The sequence below is a fragment of the Perca fluviatilis genome, chromosome 16 (genome assembly GCF_010015445.1).
Source record: "Perca fluviatilis chromosome 16, GENO_Pfluv_1.0, whole genome shotgun sequence".
NCBI classification, from domain to species: Eukaryota; Metazoa; Chordata; class Actinopteri; order Perciformes; family Percidae; genus Perca; species Perca fluviatilis.
In genome coordinates, this window is record NC_053127.1 from 37534067 (window position 1) to 37550561 (window position 16495).

A 16495-nucleotide genomic window follows, 5' to 3' on the forward strand; every position below is an offset into this window, starting at 1 on the left:
TTTGAGAGAGCGTTATTTTGTCCGGATTGAGGCTGACAAGATACCCTGCCAAGGCATCGACTGCCTCCCATCCGGGAATTTTCCTCTAGGATCACACCGACTATCCTGTCACATGAAATTGAAACAAAACCAATTCTTGTACAGCTAATTTAAAAGAAAAAGGTGAAGGAACAAGGATTTCTGATGGTGAATACATTAGCCACTTTACCAGAGTTGAAGTGATGGGCCCACTGTCCTCAAACGGGGAGCTGGCAGGACTGCTGAACACACCACTTTCAAGTGTAGATTCCTTAAGTAATTATGTGTAAACAGTGAGAGGGGTACAATGAGGTTGATAAAGTTTGTTGTGCTCATGTTACACAAATGAATTGTTGATTTAACGAGTCAATCACACATCACTAATTAAGAAAAATGAACCTCTGCAAACTAGGTTTACAGTAAAAACGTTTTGATTTATCATCAAATTGTTAACACATTACCTGAGATGAAGACTGAAAAGATATATCAGTGGCCTGGGGTATGGTCACATCAGGACATTCATCCTCCTGAGCTTCATCCAGCATCTCTGGTGGAATGGCACCAATTTCCTTCTGTGCACTCAGCAGATCTCCCCGGTTAGACTGCGCTAGCAAATATTCCACAGCAATACGCTCTCCTGCCGCAAGTAGTCAACAGAAAGAAAAAAAAGATTAAAGTAGAATGAGTGAGTGAACAAAAGTGTAACCTTCAGGTAATATCTGACAGTTTGGTCAGAATATTGTCCAGCACGTTTTCTTTTTTTGTGCCATAGAATCTTACCGGTAGGTTTCCCCGGGGGTATAAACTCTGGAAGAAGTCCACTTCCTAGGACTCTGTTGCTCAGGACGTTCACACTGGACATCAAACGTACATCGTACATCTTTGTACGTGATGTACCACTCATACCCAGAGCTTGCTGAGACCTATTATGGTTCCATCTGGATAACCCCTCAAGCAAGTACATCTGTGTATGTAGAGCATTACATCTCCAACCTGGCAAGACAAATGCATTGGTGACAACAACAAAAAGAATGTTATGACAACTTAATACACAGCATTCATTAACAAAATGTTTCAAATATTGAGTGTTTCAGCTTGCCTGGGATGAAACCACACTGGTGCAGATGAAAGCTCTCGAGCGAGGAGGATCCTCTGCCACATCTTAGGACGTCCAGCGTTTTGTCTCCCTTCTTCTCAGGCCTGATCCAGTGTTAGTGTACAACTTGACACCAGGTGGATCTTGGATGCAGGGCAGAAGCTTCTGCTGTACCTCCCACACAAGAGACATGCTGTCATGATTTATGAGATGCAAGCCACTTGTGTCTGTGAGGTCCCACATGGAGTCCAGCAGTTGCTGGATTAGAACGCGGGTCTCCTCAACCCCTCGGGTTCTCCTGCGGCAGTGCTTGACCAGCTCACTGGATGTGATGCTGGATAACACCCGAGAGTCAGTGGGTACGTGACCCTGGTGCTTTTTTTTTAACTCTGCCCTCTTGGCCTCTTTGAGTTGGTGAATGTCCTCTTTGTCCCACTCAAAGATACAAGTGGACAACTTTGAGCAGAACGTGCCATACAGTGGGTGGTGCTCCGTCGTAAGACCCTTTGTGAACCGCCTCATAAAATGGAAAATATCCAGTCTCACCGTTGACGTCCATGGTCGAAACCAAGTGAGAACTGGACCCACCCCTATAACAATAAGAAACAGACAGTAAATACAGTACATGCATCTTGGTTTGTTTCCAGTTCCAACTGCACTGATCTCCTGCCAAAACTATTGTTTGATCAAATGTAATTCATAAGACACTGTTACGGCCTCCATTTAAAGAAACAAACCCAAGGCTCAAAAGGGATTGGAGGATGCAAGAAAAAGAATGCCAGACACAAGTTAAATAATGCAAAAATATTCCCAATAACAATTTGTGTTCTCTCCAGTGAACGTGAACAATTATTATAGGTTTTAATAATTGTACAATCCTCCCTTATTATAGTCTAAGTTCACTGGACCGGTAACTATACAGAGAGACAGTAGACTACATTACATTCATGTAACAGGGAGGACACCTCAATTGTTTCTGACCTTATATTTAGCTGGGGGGAAATAACTGATGAATACACTGTGTTACAGTCATGTTCAAAGTGTGCATTAAATGTATAACTTAATTATCTTTATAGTTTCTAGATTTTTGAGTCCAATTTCTATGTCCATATAGGCTTACTAGGAAAGAAAGCATACAATAAAGAAGGAAACTGCCTCTGTAAAAAAGTGAGAAAAACCGTGTCAGAAGCGGACCGACTGAATGATATATCTAAAAATATACATTTACGAACTACTGCTCTTAAATGAAACTATTTAAGGAGTTTGGCTCATTATTTCTACAAACTAACGGTTGTACACTTTGCCTGAAAAGCGAGCAGTGGGAGTTCATATATTCCTTAGGTAATTTATATTTTTTAGGGAGAGCGAGACTTCACAGCATTGTAGATTAGTGGTTGCAATTGATCTTCAGGTTACACTTCCTGTCTAACATTAGGCTGTCTTCTGCTCATTTTTAAGGCAAAGAGTACAACAGCTCATTTGTGCAAATAATTAGCTTAACTTCTTGAATGGTATGGCTGATTCAATTCAGAGCAGTGGTCAGTAAATTTATATTTTTAGGCTTATGCATTCAGTCGGTCTGTGATAGTCCTTTCTCTCGCTGTTTTATTACAGCGGCCGTGTTTCTTTTTTACAAATGTGTCATAATTCCATATGAAGCTGCTGCTGCTGCTGCTCACTCTGTGTAAAGAATACACAATGCGTATTCTCCATTTTAGCATCAGTAAATCTGGGATCGATACCGTGGTCTATTTAAGAAAGCCGTGAACGTGCACTTATCCCAGCTATCTACACCTGGCTTGACATAGCTTCACCTTCTCATCCTGGCTCGGCAAACGTACAACCGATTAAGCTGCAATGAGCAGATCACACTAAGTCAACCTGCGCTTTTTCACTCATCCTGAATTTCTTCATTCTACTTTTGTGCAACAGCCCCCAGAGGCACATGTAATAGACACATCACAACACAAATTAAAGGCAACGCGCCTGTCTCACTGCAGCAGTCTCTGTCCACATATATGGCATCTGGCTGTGGCTCACCAGCGTCGCTGTACCTTTTGACGATGCCTTGACAAAGGTCATCAAGGCCAGCCCCCTCACCAGTGGTCAGCACAGAATTCAGCACTTGCCCAAATTCATTGCCGATATTAGACATCCATGTTGCTGTGCCCTCAATGCCACCAGCAAGTTTTTTTGTGATCTACATAAAAATAAAAATAAAAACACATCTCAGAAATCAGCTATGCTAACAAACTGAATGAAATCAAGTTTACATACAGTAGGTTTACATTTACCTTCTTAGTAGAGTCCAGTTTCAAGATTCTACCAAGCGTTGAAGTGATCACACCCTTCAACTCGTCAAGGTGACTCAGAATGTCATTGGCATGAACCGTCTCAAACCACTGGGCCAGGGGCAGGGGATTGAAGGGTGGTGGCGGCTGATACAGAGCTTCAGACTGGGTGAGGACACAGGACTTTTTGTGGACCTCACAATCAGTGAGGTAGTCGATGGTCCGCCTAGCCCACTCCTCACTGTGTATCTCCTGCAAGGCTTGCTGTAAATAGCTGGAGCTGTTCCCTAATGTTCTTGGGCGCAACATCGCAACACACCTCCTGTCCAGTGCCAAATGGGTTGTGAGAACAGCTGGGAATTTGTAACGGTGGGAGGGATCGAGCTGTTTTAAAATGTCAATGCTCCAAGGGCAGACGGGAATCATGCATTTGCTGCACCTTGGATAGTCTCCACCCACCAGGTAATATTTCGAATCAATGTCAATTACCTCCCTGGCTTTAGTGTAAATGCCAGAATGGTGCATCTTCCTATTGCACTGGGTGCATTTCAGAGGGATGCCCCACATCCGCATTGGAGCCCACAGGAACATCCGCTGGCGGAAATAATTATGTGGATCAGGAGGTGAGATGGATTTGGTGGGGCTGGGGGGATGAAACCAGTTCTGAGACAGGTTTTGTTTCAGCTGTCCAGTACTGTCATATAAAATGTGGGCGATCCACTCCTGGTCAGCTGGCTGGATGACTCTGGTGAACTGCTTGGGTAGAAAATTCACCCAGTTTACCTCAGGAGGCTGCAGAGTGAGTGGGTGTCGTGGTGGTGCTAGTGACGTCTCATGGGTTGTGGGAGGAGCAGGAACAGGGGCAGGAACATCGGGTGGGTCACTGGGTTGCTGTTTTGTCTCTTGGGCTATGGGAGTGGTAGGAGCAGCAACATCTGGGAGGTCTGTTGGACAGGTCAAAAGGTGACATTCCTCTATGTGCTGTAACAATCCAAAAGCCCCCCAGGCCTTTGCTCCACACTGCTCACACTGCTCCTGGGTGTGGTAGTCTGACAGGTGCTGCGTGTAGTCCTCGCACATCATCTCCTGACTACACAGCGAGCATGTGAGAGACTTCCCCTCGCTCATCCTGCACAGAGCTTGAGTTTTCTGAGCTACACCTGTCTGTGGTCCTGGAACTGTAACAGCTTTCCCAGCTGCTGCACTGGCCTGAGAACCTGTAGCTGTTGCACCTGCACTGGCCTGTAAACTCTCAGCTGAATTGAGACACAGCTGACCTTGACTGGATGCTGCTGTCCCTGCCTTCTCTGCTGACTGGGAAAACCCAAACTGGGTTGCAGCACTGGCCTGTGGAGCCCTCAGCTGACCTTGACTGGATGCTGCTGTCCCTGCCTTCTCTGCTGACTGGGAAAACCCAAACTGGGTTGCAGCACTGGCCTGTGGAGCCCTCAACTGACCTTGACTGGATGCTGCTGTCCCTGCCTTCTCTGCTGACTGGGAAAAATAAAAGTGGGTTTACATTTCAAGTACATTTCCACTAATAATTACATACTCACACTGTTTAACACTGGAAACAAACAGTAGAACTGAGGAGAAACCATTTTCCATTACATTTTCACCACATCACAGGTTTATTGATTCAATGGCATCGTTTACCTGGTGGTATCCACACTTGCAGGGGATTGTTTTCCCAAATATGTCTAGTTTGCGGACAGTAGTTTGACCTTTCAGGGGGGTCAGAGGACAATCACCAATCCGCAGCATTACCGCCCTCCATCTCCTGGACCCCGGCCTCTTGCCAGTTGTAAATGTGTACTTTCCCTGGGCATACAGGGACATCACACCTGCCCAGTAGGCATCTGGTTTCCCAGTCTTTGTCATTTCTGCAGATATTAGGGACGAGATATGGAAAACAACAAAAATTAACCGAAAAGGAGGTGTAGAGGGCTGTGGGTGGCTGGCGTGAGACCAGTGGAGGTGTCGCTAAGAACAGTTCTTGTCCAATCACTTTCAATTCCACAATTCTTTTATTCCAAGCATTATCAAGAAGACAGGTTACAGGTTTGTATGGTTACGTGTTTGGGTGTGTGGTTTCTGAAGGGGAAGGATATGGGATATAGTTAGTATCACAAAGGCACAAACAAGGCCACAATAAACATACATACATAATCTGCTCTGTTATTAACGCAACAATGAATAGAACTACTCCAATGCACATATCTCAGGTAACTCAAACGAGCAATGTAAACTTATTTTACTTTTAACTGTTCAATATACAGCACCTTTAAACAGCACAAACAGGAATACAGGAGAGGCACTCGCCTTATAATGACATTAGCACTTTCTTTCAGAGTATGCCAAGTAAAACTATGGAACTTACATAGAGCAATAACGCACACAAAGCAAGAAACACAGCATGTCCAGCATCAAAGATTCTCCATGTGGTTTTGAACAAAGGAAGGGCTGTGTGCGCAGGTGCTGCCTATTTGAGTCTGTGGCTGATTGAGGCAGATTGATTGCAGGTGTGGTAAACTACAGATGGAACTGAGTGGCAAAGTATAGGGGGCGTGGCAACTGCAGGACAGAGCTGGAATCTTCCAAACATTAACCATAACAGATGGAAATACTACTCAACTACTGATCACCACAAGCAAGGCTTTATTTCTCAATATTTCAGCAATATATGTCTATCAAATGAACAGTATAGCCTACCCTATCATATGACAAATGTGTTTATTGGTAACAGTAATTCATTTCACAATTTATTTTACTCAGAAAGTTGATCCATAGGTCTACTCTTCAACTAGGGTCATCGTGCTGACGTCACTAGATTATTAAAAAAGCACACAAAAACACCTCAGGCGTTAACGGTTTTCACATCAGGCAGGTCAATGACACAAAACATAGTTTAAGATGAGCACCACTTATCGTAGAAAAATCTCTTAAACGACGACGACATTAACTGACCAAACAGACAGACAAACAAACAAACAAACGGCTAGCTTACGTTACCCTACCTAAATAGGGTTTACATCTAGTCTAATTAACCTTACACAATAAATGTCGTAGTACAATCCGAATGTGTAAATGTAACATAAAGAAAGAGACTAAATGTAAATGTAGGCCCCTATCGCAGTTTATTTAGAAAAGTTAACAACTGCGGGTCATTTTAACGTATGGGGCCAACGTTAACGTTACCTCAGTCGTTAGTTACGTTACCCTTTCAACATCGTTTCCCACGTTAGCTAGCTAGCAAAAACCTACTGTCTCATAGACTTTAAACATTCACCCTAAAATCTATTATTATCATAACATACCTGAGCGTCGAGATAGTCTGTAAAGTTTGTAAGCTGTAGCTAAAGTTTGTAACCTGTCACTAAACGGTGGCCATCCAATCAGCGACGAGATTTGCATGACAACCTTACGCTGTATGATGCTAAGGTCCCTCACCAATCAGACAACCGTGCGTCGAGGCAGCAGTTGTTGATGATTGGATGCGTCGCAACATCGTTTCTTAGGAACTGATTGGCTGTTTTACCCCATGTTAGGACCTTGTTCGGATATGTTAGGAATTGTTAGGACTTGTTAGGAGAGCGTTAGGAATTGTTAGGACTTGTTAGGAGAGCGTTAGGAATTGTTAGGAGAGCGTTAGGATGTGTTTGGCAGTCCTACTGCCGGCGGGTACGGGCTTTGGTGTGGAGGACCAGGGTTCAAATCCTGCTGTGGTACATTAATCAATGTGTCACAGTGTAGGATGTTGTTGTACTTTTTCAACCACTCTCGCTACTTCAACTTATTCTTACGTATTTAAGCTATTCATCCAGTTTAGCAGACACACACACAAAGACACACACAGACACACACCTATACACACACACACGCACAGACACACACACACAGACACACACCTATACACACGCACACACACACACAGATACACACACAACACAGACAGACAGACACACACAGATACACACACACACACAGACAGACAAACACAAGATACACACACACAGACAGACAGACAGACACACACCTACACACACACACACACAGACACACACACCTACACACACACACACACAGACAGACACACACACACACACACACAGACAGACACACACCTACACACACACACACACACACACACACACACAAACAAAACACACACAGAGACACAGACACACAAACACACACACAGACAGACACACAGACACACACACACCCAAGCACACACAGATACACACACACACGCAAGCACACACAGACAGACACACACCCACACACACACACACACACACAAAGACACACACACAGACAAGACACACAAACACACACACGACACACAGACACACACACACACACACACATGCAGACATACATAACACAATACACAAAGCATGTTTATAAACACGTACACAGACACTTAGTAGTAGCCATGACAACCCTTTCACAGACAGTCAAACTTTAAGTCTTTTTAGTCAATTTTAGTCAAAGTTGCTCTCTTTCTAATTTTTTCTATCTTTCCTCTTCTTTTTCTCTCCTCTCTTTCCTCTTTCCTCTCTCTCTCCTCTTTATTCTTTCTCTCCTCTCTTTATTCTCTTTCTCTCCTCTCTCTTCTCTTCTCTCCTCCTCTCCTGCTCTTCTTTCCTCTCTCTTTCTCTCCTTGTCTCTTTCCTCTCTTTCTTCTTGTTCAGGCCCGTTTTTTCCTCATTATATTTCACATCTCATCTCAGCTAGATTGATGCTTTTTGTTCTATGCAGTGGTATATCTGATAATAAAAAAATATTTCTTCTTTCAGCCTTTTCAACTTTCATCTTTAACAGTATTACAGTATTAATTTGTTTATTTTATTTGCATATGTGAGTCATTATCAGTTAGAAAATCTACTCACACCTCACAATGTTCTACACATTTTGTCATTATCCAACATTTAAAGCAAACAGTTCAGTTTAGCATAAAGTTTGAATTTTTAATGAAATTCATACTTTAATTAAAACGATTTCGGCTTTTTCAACTATTTTGACTACTTCAACTTCTTCTTACAGATTTAAGCTATTCAACCAGTTTAGCTTTAGCAATTCAGCTGTTCAGCATCCCCCACATTTTCTGCAGGAAATGCATTTTTGGGGAATGCTGTTCTACCATTCCACCTATTGTTTTTTTTTGTGGAATGCGCTTTTTTTTTTCGGCCTTTTTTTTGGGGTGTTTTTCCTAGTTTTTGTCCTTTTTTTATTTTTCTTTATTCCCTCTTCCGACGTGCTGGCTCTCTGTAACTTCTGCATACTTTCACCTATTTAAACCATTCAACTTTTCAAATGTTCAGCTCTTTCAGCTAATGATGGGACTTCTTCAACTTTTTTCTACTATTTATACTTTTTAAAATTTTAAGCTTTTTAACACTTTTTTTAACATTAAAGTCAATGAGAGCAGCCTTCAACTCCTTAAAATCTTCTTCTGCTTCAACATGTATCTCCTCCTACATTCTTTCACCTACAGACGCGATTCAAAATTTAAAATGTTCACAAAATATTCAGGTATTCGGGGTGTGCCTCAGTGTTTTGATATCTTTAACAGTTTTTGTGAAAAAGCTGTTTAAGTTTAGTGATTATTTCAGGAAATTTTAATTAAAGACGGGTGTGTATTGCGTTTGCTAGAGTGGATGACGTCACAGCTAGAGGGTGAAGCTTCGAAAAAATTATCTTAGTTCCCTTTGTCTATAAAACTGCTCTCACGCCCACAATATCTACTTGTCATACACATTTTATACATCAAAACGTAGGTATTTTTTCTAGTTTCAGAAGATCTGCTCAGTTATGTGATACGCCTTTACTTTTGGCTGGTTGAGCTTCCAAATGACAAGATGTCCATATCGTTCTCTCATTGGCTTCAATGATAAAACTCCTAGATATTTCCCGGCGAAACACTGAACGAACCACTTTTTGAAATCGCTGATATGACCACATATTTTACGTTTATCCATATAAATCTTATACCGATACGTTCACAAAGGCCTCTTTTGATGCTCAGGATCACGTCATTTGACTGATAGCAGTTATCGTTTTGCCACTGTGAGGCTTTGTTTGAGAGCTCGATCTCAGGGACTCTGAATAGCTGAAGCACAGCACAGCTAAAGACTCGACAATGTTCTACATATTTTGTCATTTTTCAGCTTTTAAAGCCAACTTTTTAACGATTTCCACTTTTTCAACTATTCTCACTATTTCAACTTCTTCTTACAGATTTCTCTCTCTCTCCTTCTTTCTCCATCCCGCCTTCTCCCTCCCTCTCTATCTCTCTGTTTGTCTTTTCTTTCTCTCCCTGTTTCTCTCTCTTTTCTCTCTCTCTGTCCTCTCTCCATCCCTCCTTCTCCCTCCCTCTCTCTGTCCTCTCTCCATCCCTCCTTCTCCCTCCATCTCTCTCTGTCTCTCTCTCTCTTTTTCTCTCTCTCTCCTTCTCTCTCATCCCGCCTTCTCCCTCCCTCTCTCCCTGTCTCTTTCTCTTTTTCTCTCTCTCTCCTCTCTCCATCCCTCCTCCCTCCCTCTCTTACTTTCTTTAACTTATTGAACCAATTTCCACTTTTTCAACTATTCTTCAGCTTCAGCTAAAGACTCCACAATGTTCTACATATTTTGTCATTTTTCAGCTTTTAAAGCTAACTTTTTAACGATTTCCACTTTTTCAACTATTCTCACTATTTCAACTTCTTCTTACAGATTTCAGCTATTCAACCAGTTAGCTTTAGCAGTTCAGCTATTCAGCATTCCCACGCATTTTCCGCAGGAAATGCATTTTCTAGTTATGGGAATGCTGTTTCTTCCACCTATTTTTTTTTTATTATGCGTTATATTTTTCAGCATATTTTTTTTTTTTTTATTATTCCGTACGTTTTTGGCTCTCTGTAACTTCTGCATACTTTCACCTATTTAAACCATTCAACTTTTCAAATGTTCAGCTCTTTCAGCTAATGATGGGACTTCTTCAACTTTTTTTCTACTATTTATACTTTTTAAAATTTTAAGCTTTTTAACACTTTTTTTTAACATTAAAGTCAATGAGAGCAGGCTTCAAAGCCTTCAAATCCTCTTCTGCTTCAAAATGTATCTCCTCCTACATTCTTCCACCTACAGACGTGATTCAAAATTTAAAATGTTCACAAAATATTCAGGTATTCGGGGTGTGCTCAGTGTTTTGATATCTTTTACAGTTTTTGTGAAAAATCTGTTTAAGTTTAGTAATTATTTCAGGAAATTTTATCGATTAAACAGGGTGTGTATTGCGTTTGCTAGAGTGGATGACATCACAGCTAGAGGGTGAAGCTTCAAAAAAATTATCTTAGTTCCTTGTCTGTAAACTGCTCTCACGCCCACAATATCTACTTGTCATACACAATTTATACATCAAAACGTAGGTATTTTTGTCTAGTTTCAGAAAATCTGCTCGGTTTTGTGATACGTCTCATACTTTTGGCTCAGCGAGCTTCCAAATGACGAGAAAAACAAATTTCTCTCAATCCGCAGCAATGATAAAAGGCGTCCATATTTTCCAGCGAAGAGCAGAACGAACCACTTTTTTAAATTGCTGACATGCCCACATTTTTATGTTTATCCATATAAATTTTATACCGATACGTTCACAAAGGCCGTGTGCCTCTAACGGTCAAGTCGCTGTTTCGATAGCATTAACTGTTGTGGATTTATTAAGGCTTGTTTGAAGGGTTCTCTCACACTGTCTCTCACTCATTAGGTGTGGCGATTAATGATCAAAGGGAGGCTTTATAAATACTAAAGGAAAAATGTTTGTCTGTTCTGAAGATGGCGCAGTGGTTATGGCACATGGCTAGGGTGTGGGGGGCCCGGGTTCAAATCCCACTGTGGCATATTCATCATTGTGTCCCTGGCTAAGGTGTTATTTGACTTTTCAACTACTCTCACTACTTAAACTTATTTTTACGGTTTTAAGCTATTCATCCAGTTTAGCTTTAGCAATTCAGCTATTCATGTTTTATTTTGCAAACACACACATGCACGCACGCAAACACACACACACATATACACACACACAGACACACAAACAGACACATAAACACACACACACACACACACACACACACAAACACACACACACAAAGACAGACACACATGCAAACACACACACAAACACACACACACAACACACACACACTACTCAAAAACACACACACACACACTCCCACCCCACACACACACAAACACACTCCCCACACACACACACACGCCCATTTCGTCATTACAACACCACACTCTTCTCTCTTCTCATCTCTTCTCTTCTGCTCTCCTTTCTTCTCTCTTTCTCTCCCTCTCTCTTTCCTCTTTCTTCTTGTTCAGCCCCATTCTTTTCACCTAATATATTTCACATCTCATCTCAGCTAGATTGATGCTTTTTCGTTCTATGCAGTATATATCTGATAATAATGAAAATATTTCTTCTGCTCTCAGTGTCTGAAGTGCTGGCGTGTACTACAGGAGACATATTAAGAGCAGGTGCTATCGTTATCAGATCAAAGAGATGTTTATAAACATTGCCCAGGCCCTTAGTAACCATGACAACACTTTCACAGACAGTCTACTGATTACTCCAGGCTTGCTGTAGGAGTCAACTAACTAGACTAACTATGATCATCAGTCTATATCATTTGCGTTCCACTTCTGTCTGTCTGACAAAAATCTGGGGAAAATCTGCTCAGTTTTGTGATACGCCTTTTACTTTTGGCTGGTTGAGCTTCCAAATGACAAGATGTCCATTTCGTTCTCCATTTGCTTCAATGATCAAACTCCTGGATATTTCCCAGCGAAACACTGAACAAACCACTTTTTGAAATCGCTGATATGACCACATTTTTACGTTTATCCATATAAATTTTATACCGATACGTTCACAAAGGCCTTGTGGTGCTCAGGATCACGTCATTTGACTGATAGCAGTTATGGTGTTGCCACAGTGAGGCTTTGTTTGAGAGCTTGCTCTCAGGGACTCTGAATAGCTGCAGCACAGCACAGTGGTCTTCCACTTCTCTCTGAATGTCTTCTCTCTCCCCTCTCTATCTCTCTGTTTCTCTCTCTTTTCTCTCTCCATCCCTCCTTCTCCCTCTCTCTCTTGTCCTCTCTCCATCCCTCCCTCTCTCTCTCTGTCTCTCTCTCTTTCCTTTCTCCATCTCGCCTTCTCCCTCCCTCTCTCTCTGTTTCTCTTTTCTTTCTCTCTCTCTCCCTCTTCTTTCTCTCTCTCTCCTTCTCTCTCATCCCGCCTTCTCCCTGTCTCTTTCTCTTTTTCTCTCTCTCTTCTTCTTTCTCCATCCCTCCTCCCTCCCTCTCTTACTTTCTTTAACTTATTGAACCAATTTCCACTTTTTCAACTATTCTTCAGCTTCAGCTAAAGACTTCACAATGTTCTACATATTTTGTCATTTTTCAGCTTTTAAAGCCAACTTTTTAACGATTTCCACTTTTTCAACTATTCTCACTATTTCAACTTCTTCTTACAGATTTCAGCTATTCAACCAGTTAGCTTTAGCAGTTCAGCTATTCAGCATTCCCACGCATTTTCCGCAGGAAATGCATTTTCTAGTTTTTCTTATTCCCTCTTCCGTACGTTTTTTGGCTCTCTGTAACTTCTGCATACTTTCACCTATTTAAACCATTCAACTTTTCAAATGTTCAGCTCTTTCAGCTAATGATGGGACTTCTTCAACTTTTTTTCTACTATTTATACTTTTTAAAATTTTAAGCTTTTTAACACTTTTTTTAACATTGAAGTCAATGAGAGCAGCCTTCAACAACGTAAAATCCTCTTCTGCTTCAACATGTATCTCCTCCTACATTCTTCCACCTACAGACGTGATTCAAAATATTTAAAATGTTCACAAAATATTCAGGTATTCGGGTACTTGTGCTCAGTGTTTTGATATCTTTTACAGTTTTTGTGAAAAATCTGTTTTTTAAGTTTAGTGATTATTTGGAATTTTATCGATTAAACAGGGTGTGTATTGCGTTTGCTAGAGTGGATGACATCACAGCTAGAGGGTGAAGCTTCGAAAAAATTATCTTAGTTCCTTGTCTGTAAACTGCTCTCACGCCCACAATATCTACTTGTCATACACAATTTATACATCAAAACGTAGGTATTTTTGTCTAGTTTCAGAAGATCTGCTCAGTTTTGTGATACGCCTTTTACTTTTGGCTGGTTGAGCTTCCAAATGACAAGATGTCCATATCGTTCTCCATTGGCTTCAATGATCAAACTCCTAGATATTTCCCAGCGAAACACTGAACGAACCACTTTTTGAAATCGCTGATATGACCACATTTTTACGTTTATCCATATAAATTTTATACCGATACGTTCACAAAGGCCTTGTGATGCTCAGGATCACGTCATTTGACTGATAGCAGTTATCGTTTTGCCACTGTGAGGCTTTGTTTGAGAGCTCGCTCTCAGGGACTCTGAATAGCTGAAGCACAGCACAGCTGACAGATTCAGCAGGTGTTGCTCATCAACTTGATTACAGACATCAAATCATGTTTATAAACATATCCACTGGCCATTCGTTACCATGACAACACTTTCACAGACACACCCAGATACTACAGGCAGTAATATGAACAGTAGTCTATACAGATACTACAGGCAGTAATATGAACAGTAGTCTATACAGATACTACAGGCAGTAATATGAACAGTAGTCTGTGGTCTTCCACTTCTCTCTGACTGTCTTCTCTCTCCCCCTCTCTCTCTGTTTCTCTTTTCTTTCTCTCTCTCTCCCCCTGTTTCTCTCTCTCTCTCTCTCCATCCCTCCCTCTCTCTCTGTCTCTCTCTCTCTCTCTTTCTCTCTCTCTCCTTCTTTCTCCATCCCGCCTTCTCCCTCCCTCTCTATCTCTCTGTTTCTCTTTTCTTTCTCTCTCTCCCTGTTTCTCTCTCCTTTCTCTCTCTCTGTCCTCTCTCCATCCCTCCATCTCTCTCTGTCTCTCTCTCTCTTTCTCTCTCTCTCCTTCTCTCTCATCCCGCCTTCTCCCTCCCTCTCTCCCTGTCTCTTTCTCTTTTCTCTCTCTCTCCTTCTTTCTCCATCCCCCTTCTCCCTCCCTCTCTATTCTCTCTGTTTCTCTTTTTCTTTCTCTCTCTCTCCCCTGTTTCTCTCTCTTTCTCTCCATCCCTCCTTCTCCCTCTCTCTCTGTCCTCTCTCCATCCCTCCCTCTCTCTCTCTGTCTCTCTCTTTCTCTCTCTCTCCTTTCTCCATCCCGCCTTCTCCCTCCCTCTCTATCTCTCTGTTTCTCTTTTCTTTCTCAGGAGGGCAGGATATTCCTTCAGCAAATAGTTTTTTTATTCTTATCTTTAAATCTTTTTTTTTTTTTTTTTTTGGCTTTACTTTTTTTATTTTTTTATAACTTTTTTTGCATTCCTTTTTTTTTCATTTTTTTTTTTATAAAATCTCCCCTCCCCTCTCTATCTCTCTGTTTCTCTTTTTCTTTCTCTCTCCCCTGTTTCTCTCTCTTTTCTCTCTCCATCCCTCCTTCTCCCTCTCTCTGTCCTCTCTCCATCCCTCCCTCTCTCTTTTCTCTCTCTTTCTCTCTCTCCCTTTCTCCATCCTGCCTTCTCTCTCCCTCTCTATCTCTCTGTTTCTCTTTTCTTTTCTCTCTCTCCCTGTTTCTTTCTCTTTTCTCTGCTCTTCCTCTCCATCCCTCCTTCTCCCTCCCTCTCTCTGTTCTCTCTCCATCCCTCCTTCTCCCTCCATCTCTCTCTGTCTCTCTCTTTTTCTCTCTCTCTCCTTCTCTCTCATCCCGCCTTCTCCCTCCCTCTCTCCCTGTCTCTTTCTCTTTTTCTCTCTCTCTCCTTCTTTCTCCATCCCTCCTCCCTCCCTCTCTTACTTTCTTTAACTTATTGAACCAATTTCCACTTTTTCAACTATTCTTCAGCTTCAGCTAAAGACTTCACAATGTTCTACATATTTTGTCATTTTTCAGCTTTTAAAGCCAACAATTTAGCGTCAACTTTGAACTTTTTAACGATTTCCCACTTTTCAACTATTCTCTCTACTTCAACTTCTTCTTTACAGATTTCAGCTATTCAACCAGTTAGCTTTAGCAGTTCAGCTATTCAGCATTCCCCGCATTTTCCGCAGGAAATGCATTTTCTAGATTTTAACTTTAATTTTTATTATTCCGTACGTTTTTGGCTCTGCGTAACTTCTGCATACTTTCACCTATTTAAACCATTCAACTTTTCAAATGTTCAGCTCTTTCAGCTAATGATGGGACTTCTTCACTTTTTTTCTACTATTTATACTTTTTAAAATTTTAAGCTTTTTAACACTTTTTTTTAACATTAAAGTCAATGAGAGCAGGCTTCAAAGCCTTCAAATCCTCTTCTGCTTCAAAATGTATCTCCTCCTACATTCTTCCACCTACAGACGAGTTCAAAATTTAAAATGTTCACAAAATATTCAGCTATTCGGGTGTGCTCAGTGTTTTGATATATTTTACAGTTTTTGTGAAAAGCTGTTTAAGTTTAGTGATTATTTCAGGAAATTTTATCGATTAAACAGGGTGTGTATTGCGCTTGCTAAGAGTGGATGACATCACAGCTAGAGGGTGAAGCTTCGAAAAAATTATCTTAGTTCCTTGTCTGTAAACTGCTCTCACGCCCACAATATCTACTTGTCATACACAATTTATACATCAAAACGTAGGTATTTTTGTCTAGTTTCAGAAAATCTGCTCCGGTTTTGTGATACGTCTCATACTTTTGGCTCCGCGAGCTTCCAAATGACGAGATAAACAAATTTCTGTCCATCCGCTCCAATGATAAAAGCGTCCATATTTTCCAGCGAAGAGCAGAACGAACCACTTTTTAAATCGCTGACATGCCCACATTTTATATTTATCCATATAAATTTTATACCGATACGTTCACAAAGGCCTTGTGTCTCTAACGGTCAAGTCGCGTGTTTTGATAGCATGTACTGTTGTGGATTTATTAAGGATTGTTTGAAGGGTTCTCTCACACTGTCTCTCACTAATCAGGTGTGGGGATTAATCATCAAAGAGATGCTTTATAAAT

At 41.3% G+C, this 16495-nt stretch overlaps 1 protein-coding gene across 1 annotated transcript; it reads right to left on the reverse strand.

Moving 5' to 3' along the window:
• Positions 1-12: 12 nt before the first annotated feature.
• LOC120543624 lies at positions 13-7294 on the reverse strand. The gene is made up of 11 exons (XM_039776764.1): positions 6856-7294; positions 5062-5288; positions 4773-4899; positions 3409-4682; positions 3155-3314; positions 1284-1704; positions 1118-1218; positions 799-1011; positions 480-655; positions 209-289; positions 13-105 (listed from the first exon to the last, which is right to left on the reverse strand). The coding sequence occupies exons 1-11, from the start codon at positions 6911-6913 to the stop codon at positions 13-15; spliced, it is 2931 nt and encodes a 976-aa protein (XP_039632698.1). The 5' UTR covers positions 6914-7294.
• Positions 7295-16495: the final 9201 nt, after the last annotated feature.

Bases quoted from the DNA above. Each gene is read 5' to 3' on its own strand.
- LOC120543624 (XM_039776764.1), bottom strand. From the start codon at position 6,913: ATGTTGCGACGCATCCAATCATCAACAACTGCTGCCTCGACGCACGGT. The intron at 4,900-5,061 runs GTAAACGATGCC...TATTTTTCCCAG, and splicing joins GCAAGTGTGGATACCACCAG to TCAGCAGAGAAGGCAGGGAC. The intron at 656-798 runs GTAAGATTCTAT...TACTTGCGGCAG, and splicing joins ACCCCCGGGGAAACCTACCG to GAGAGCGTATTGCTGTGGAA.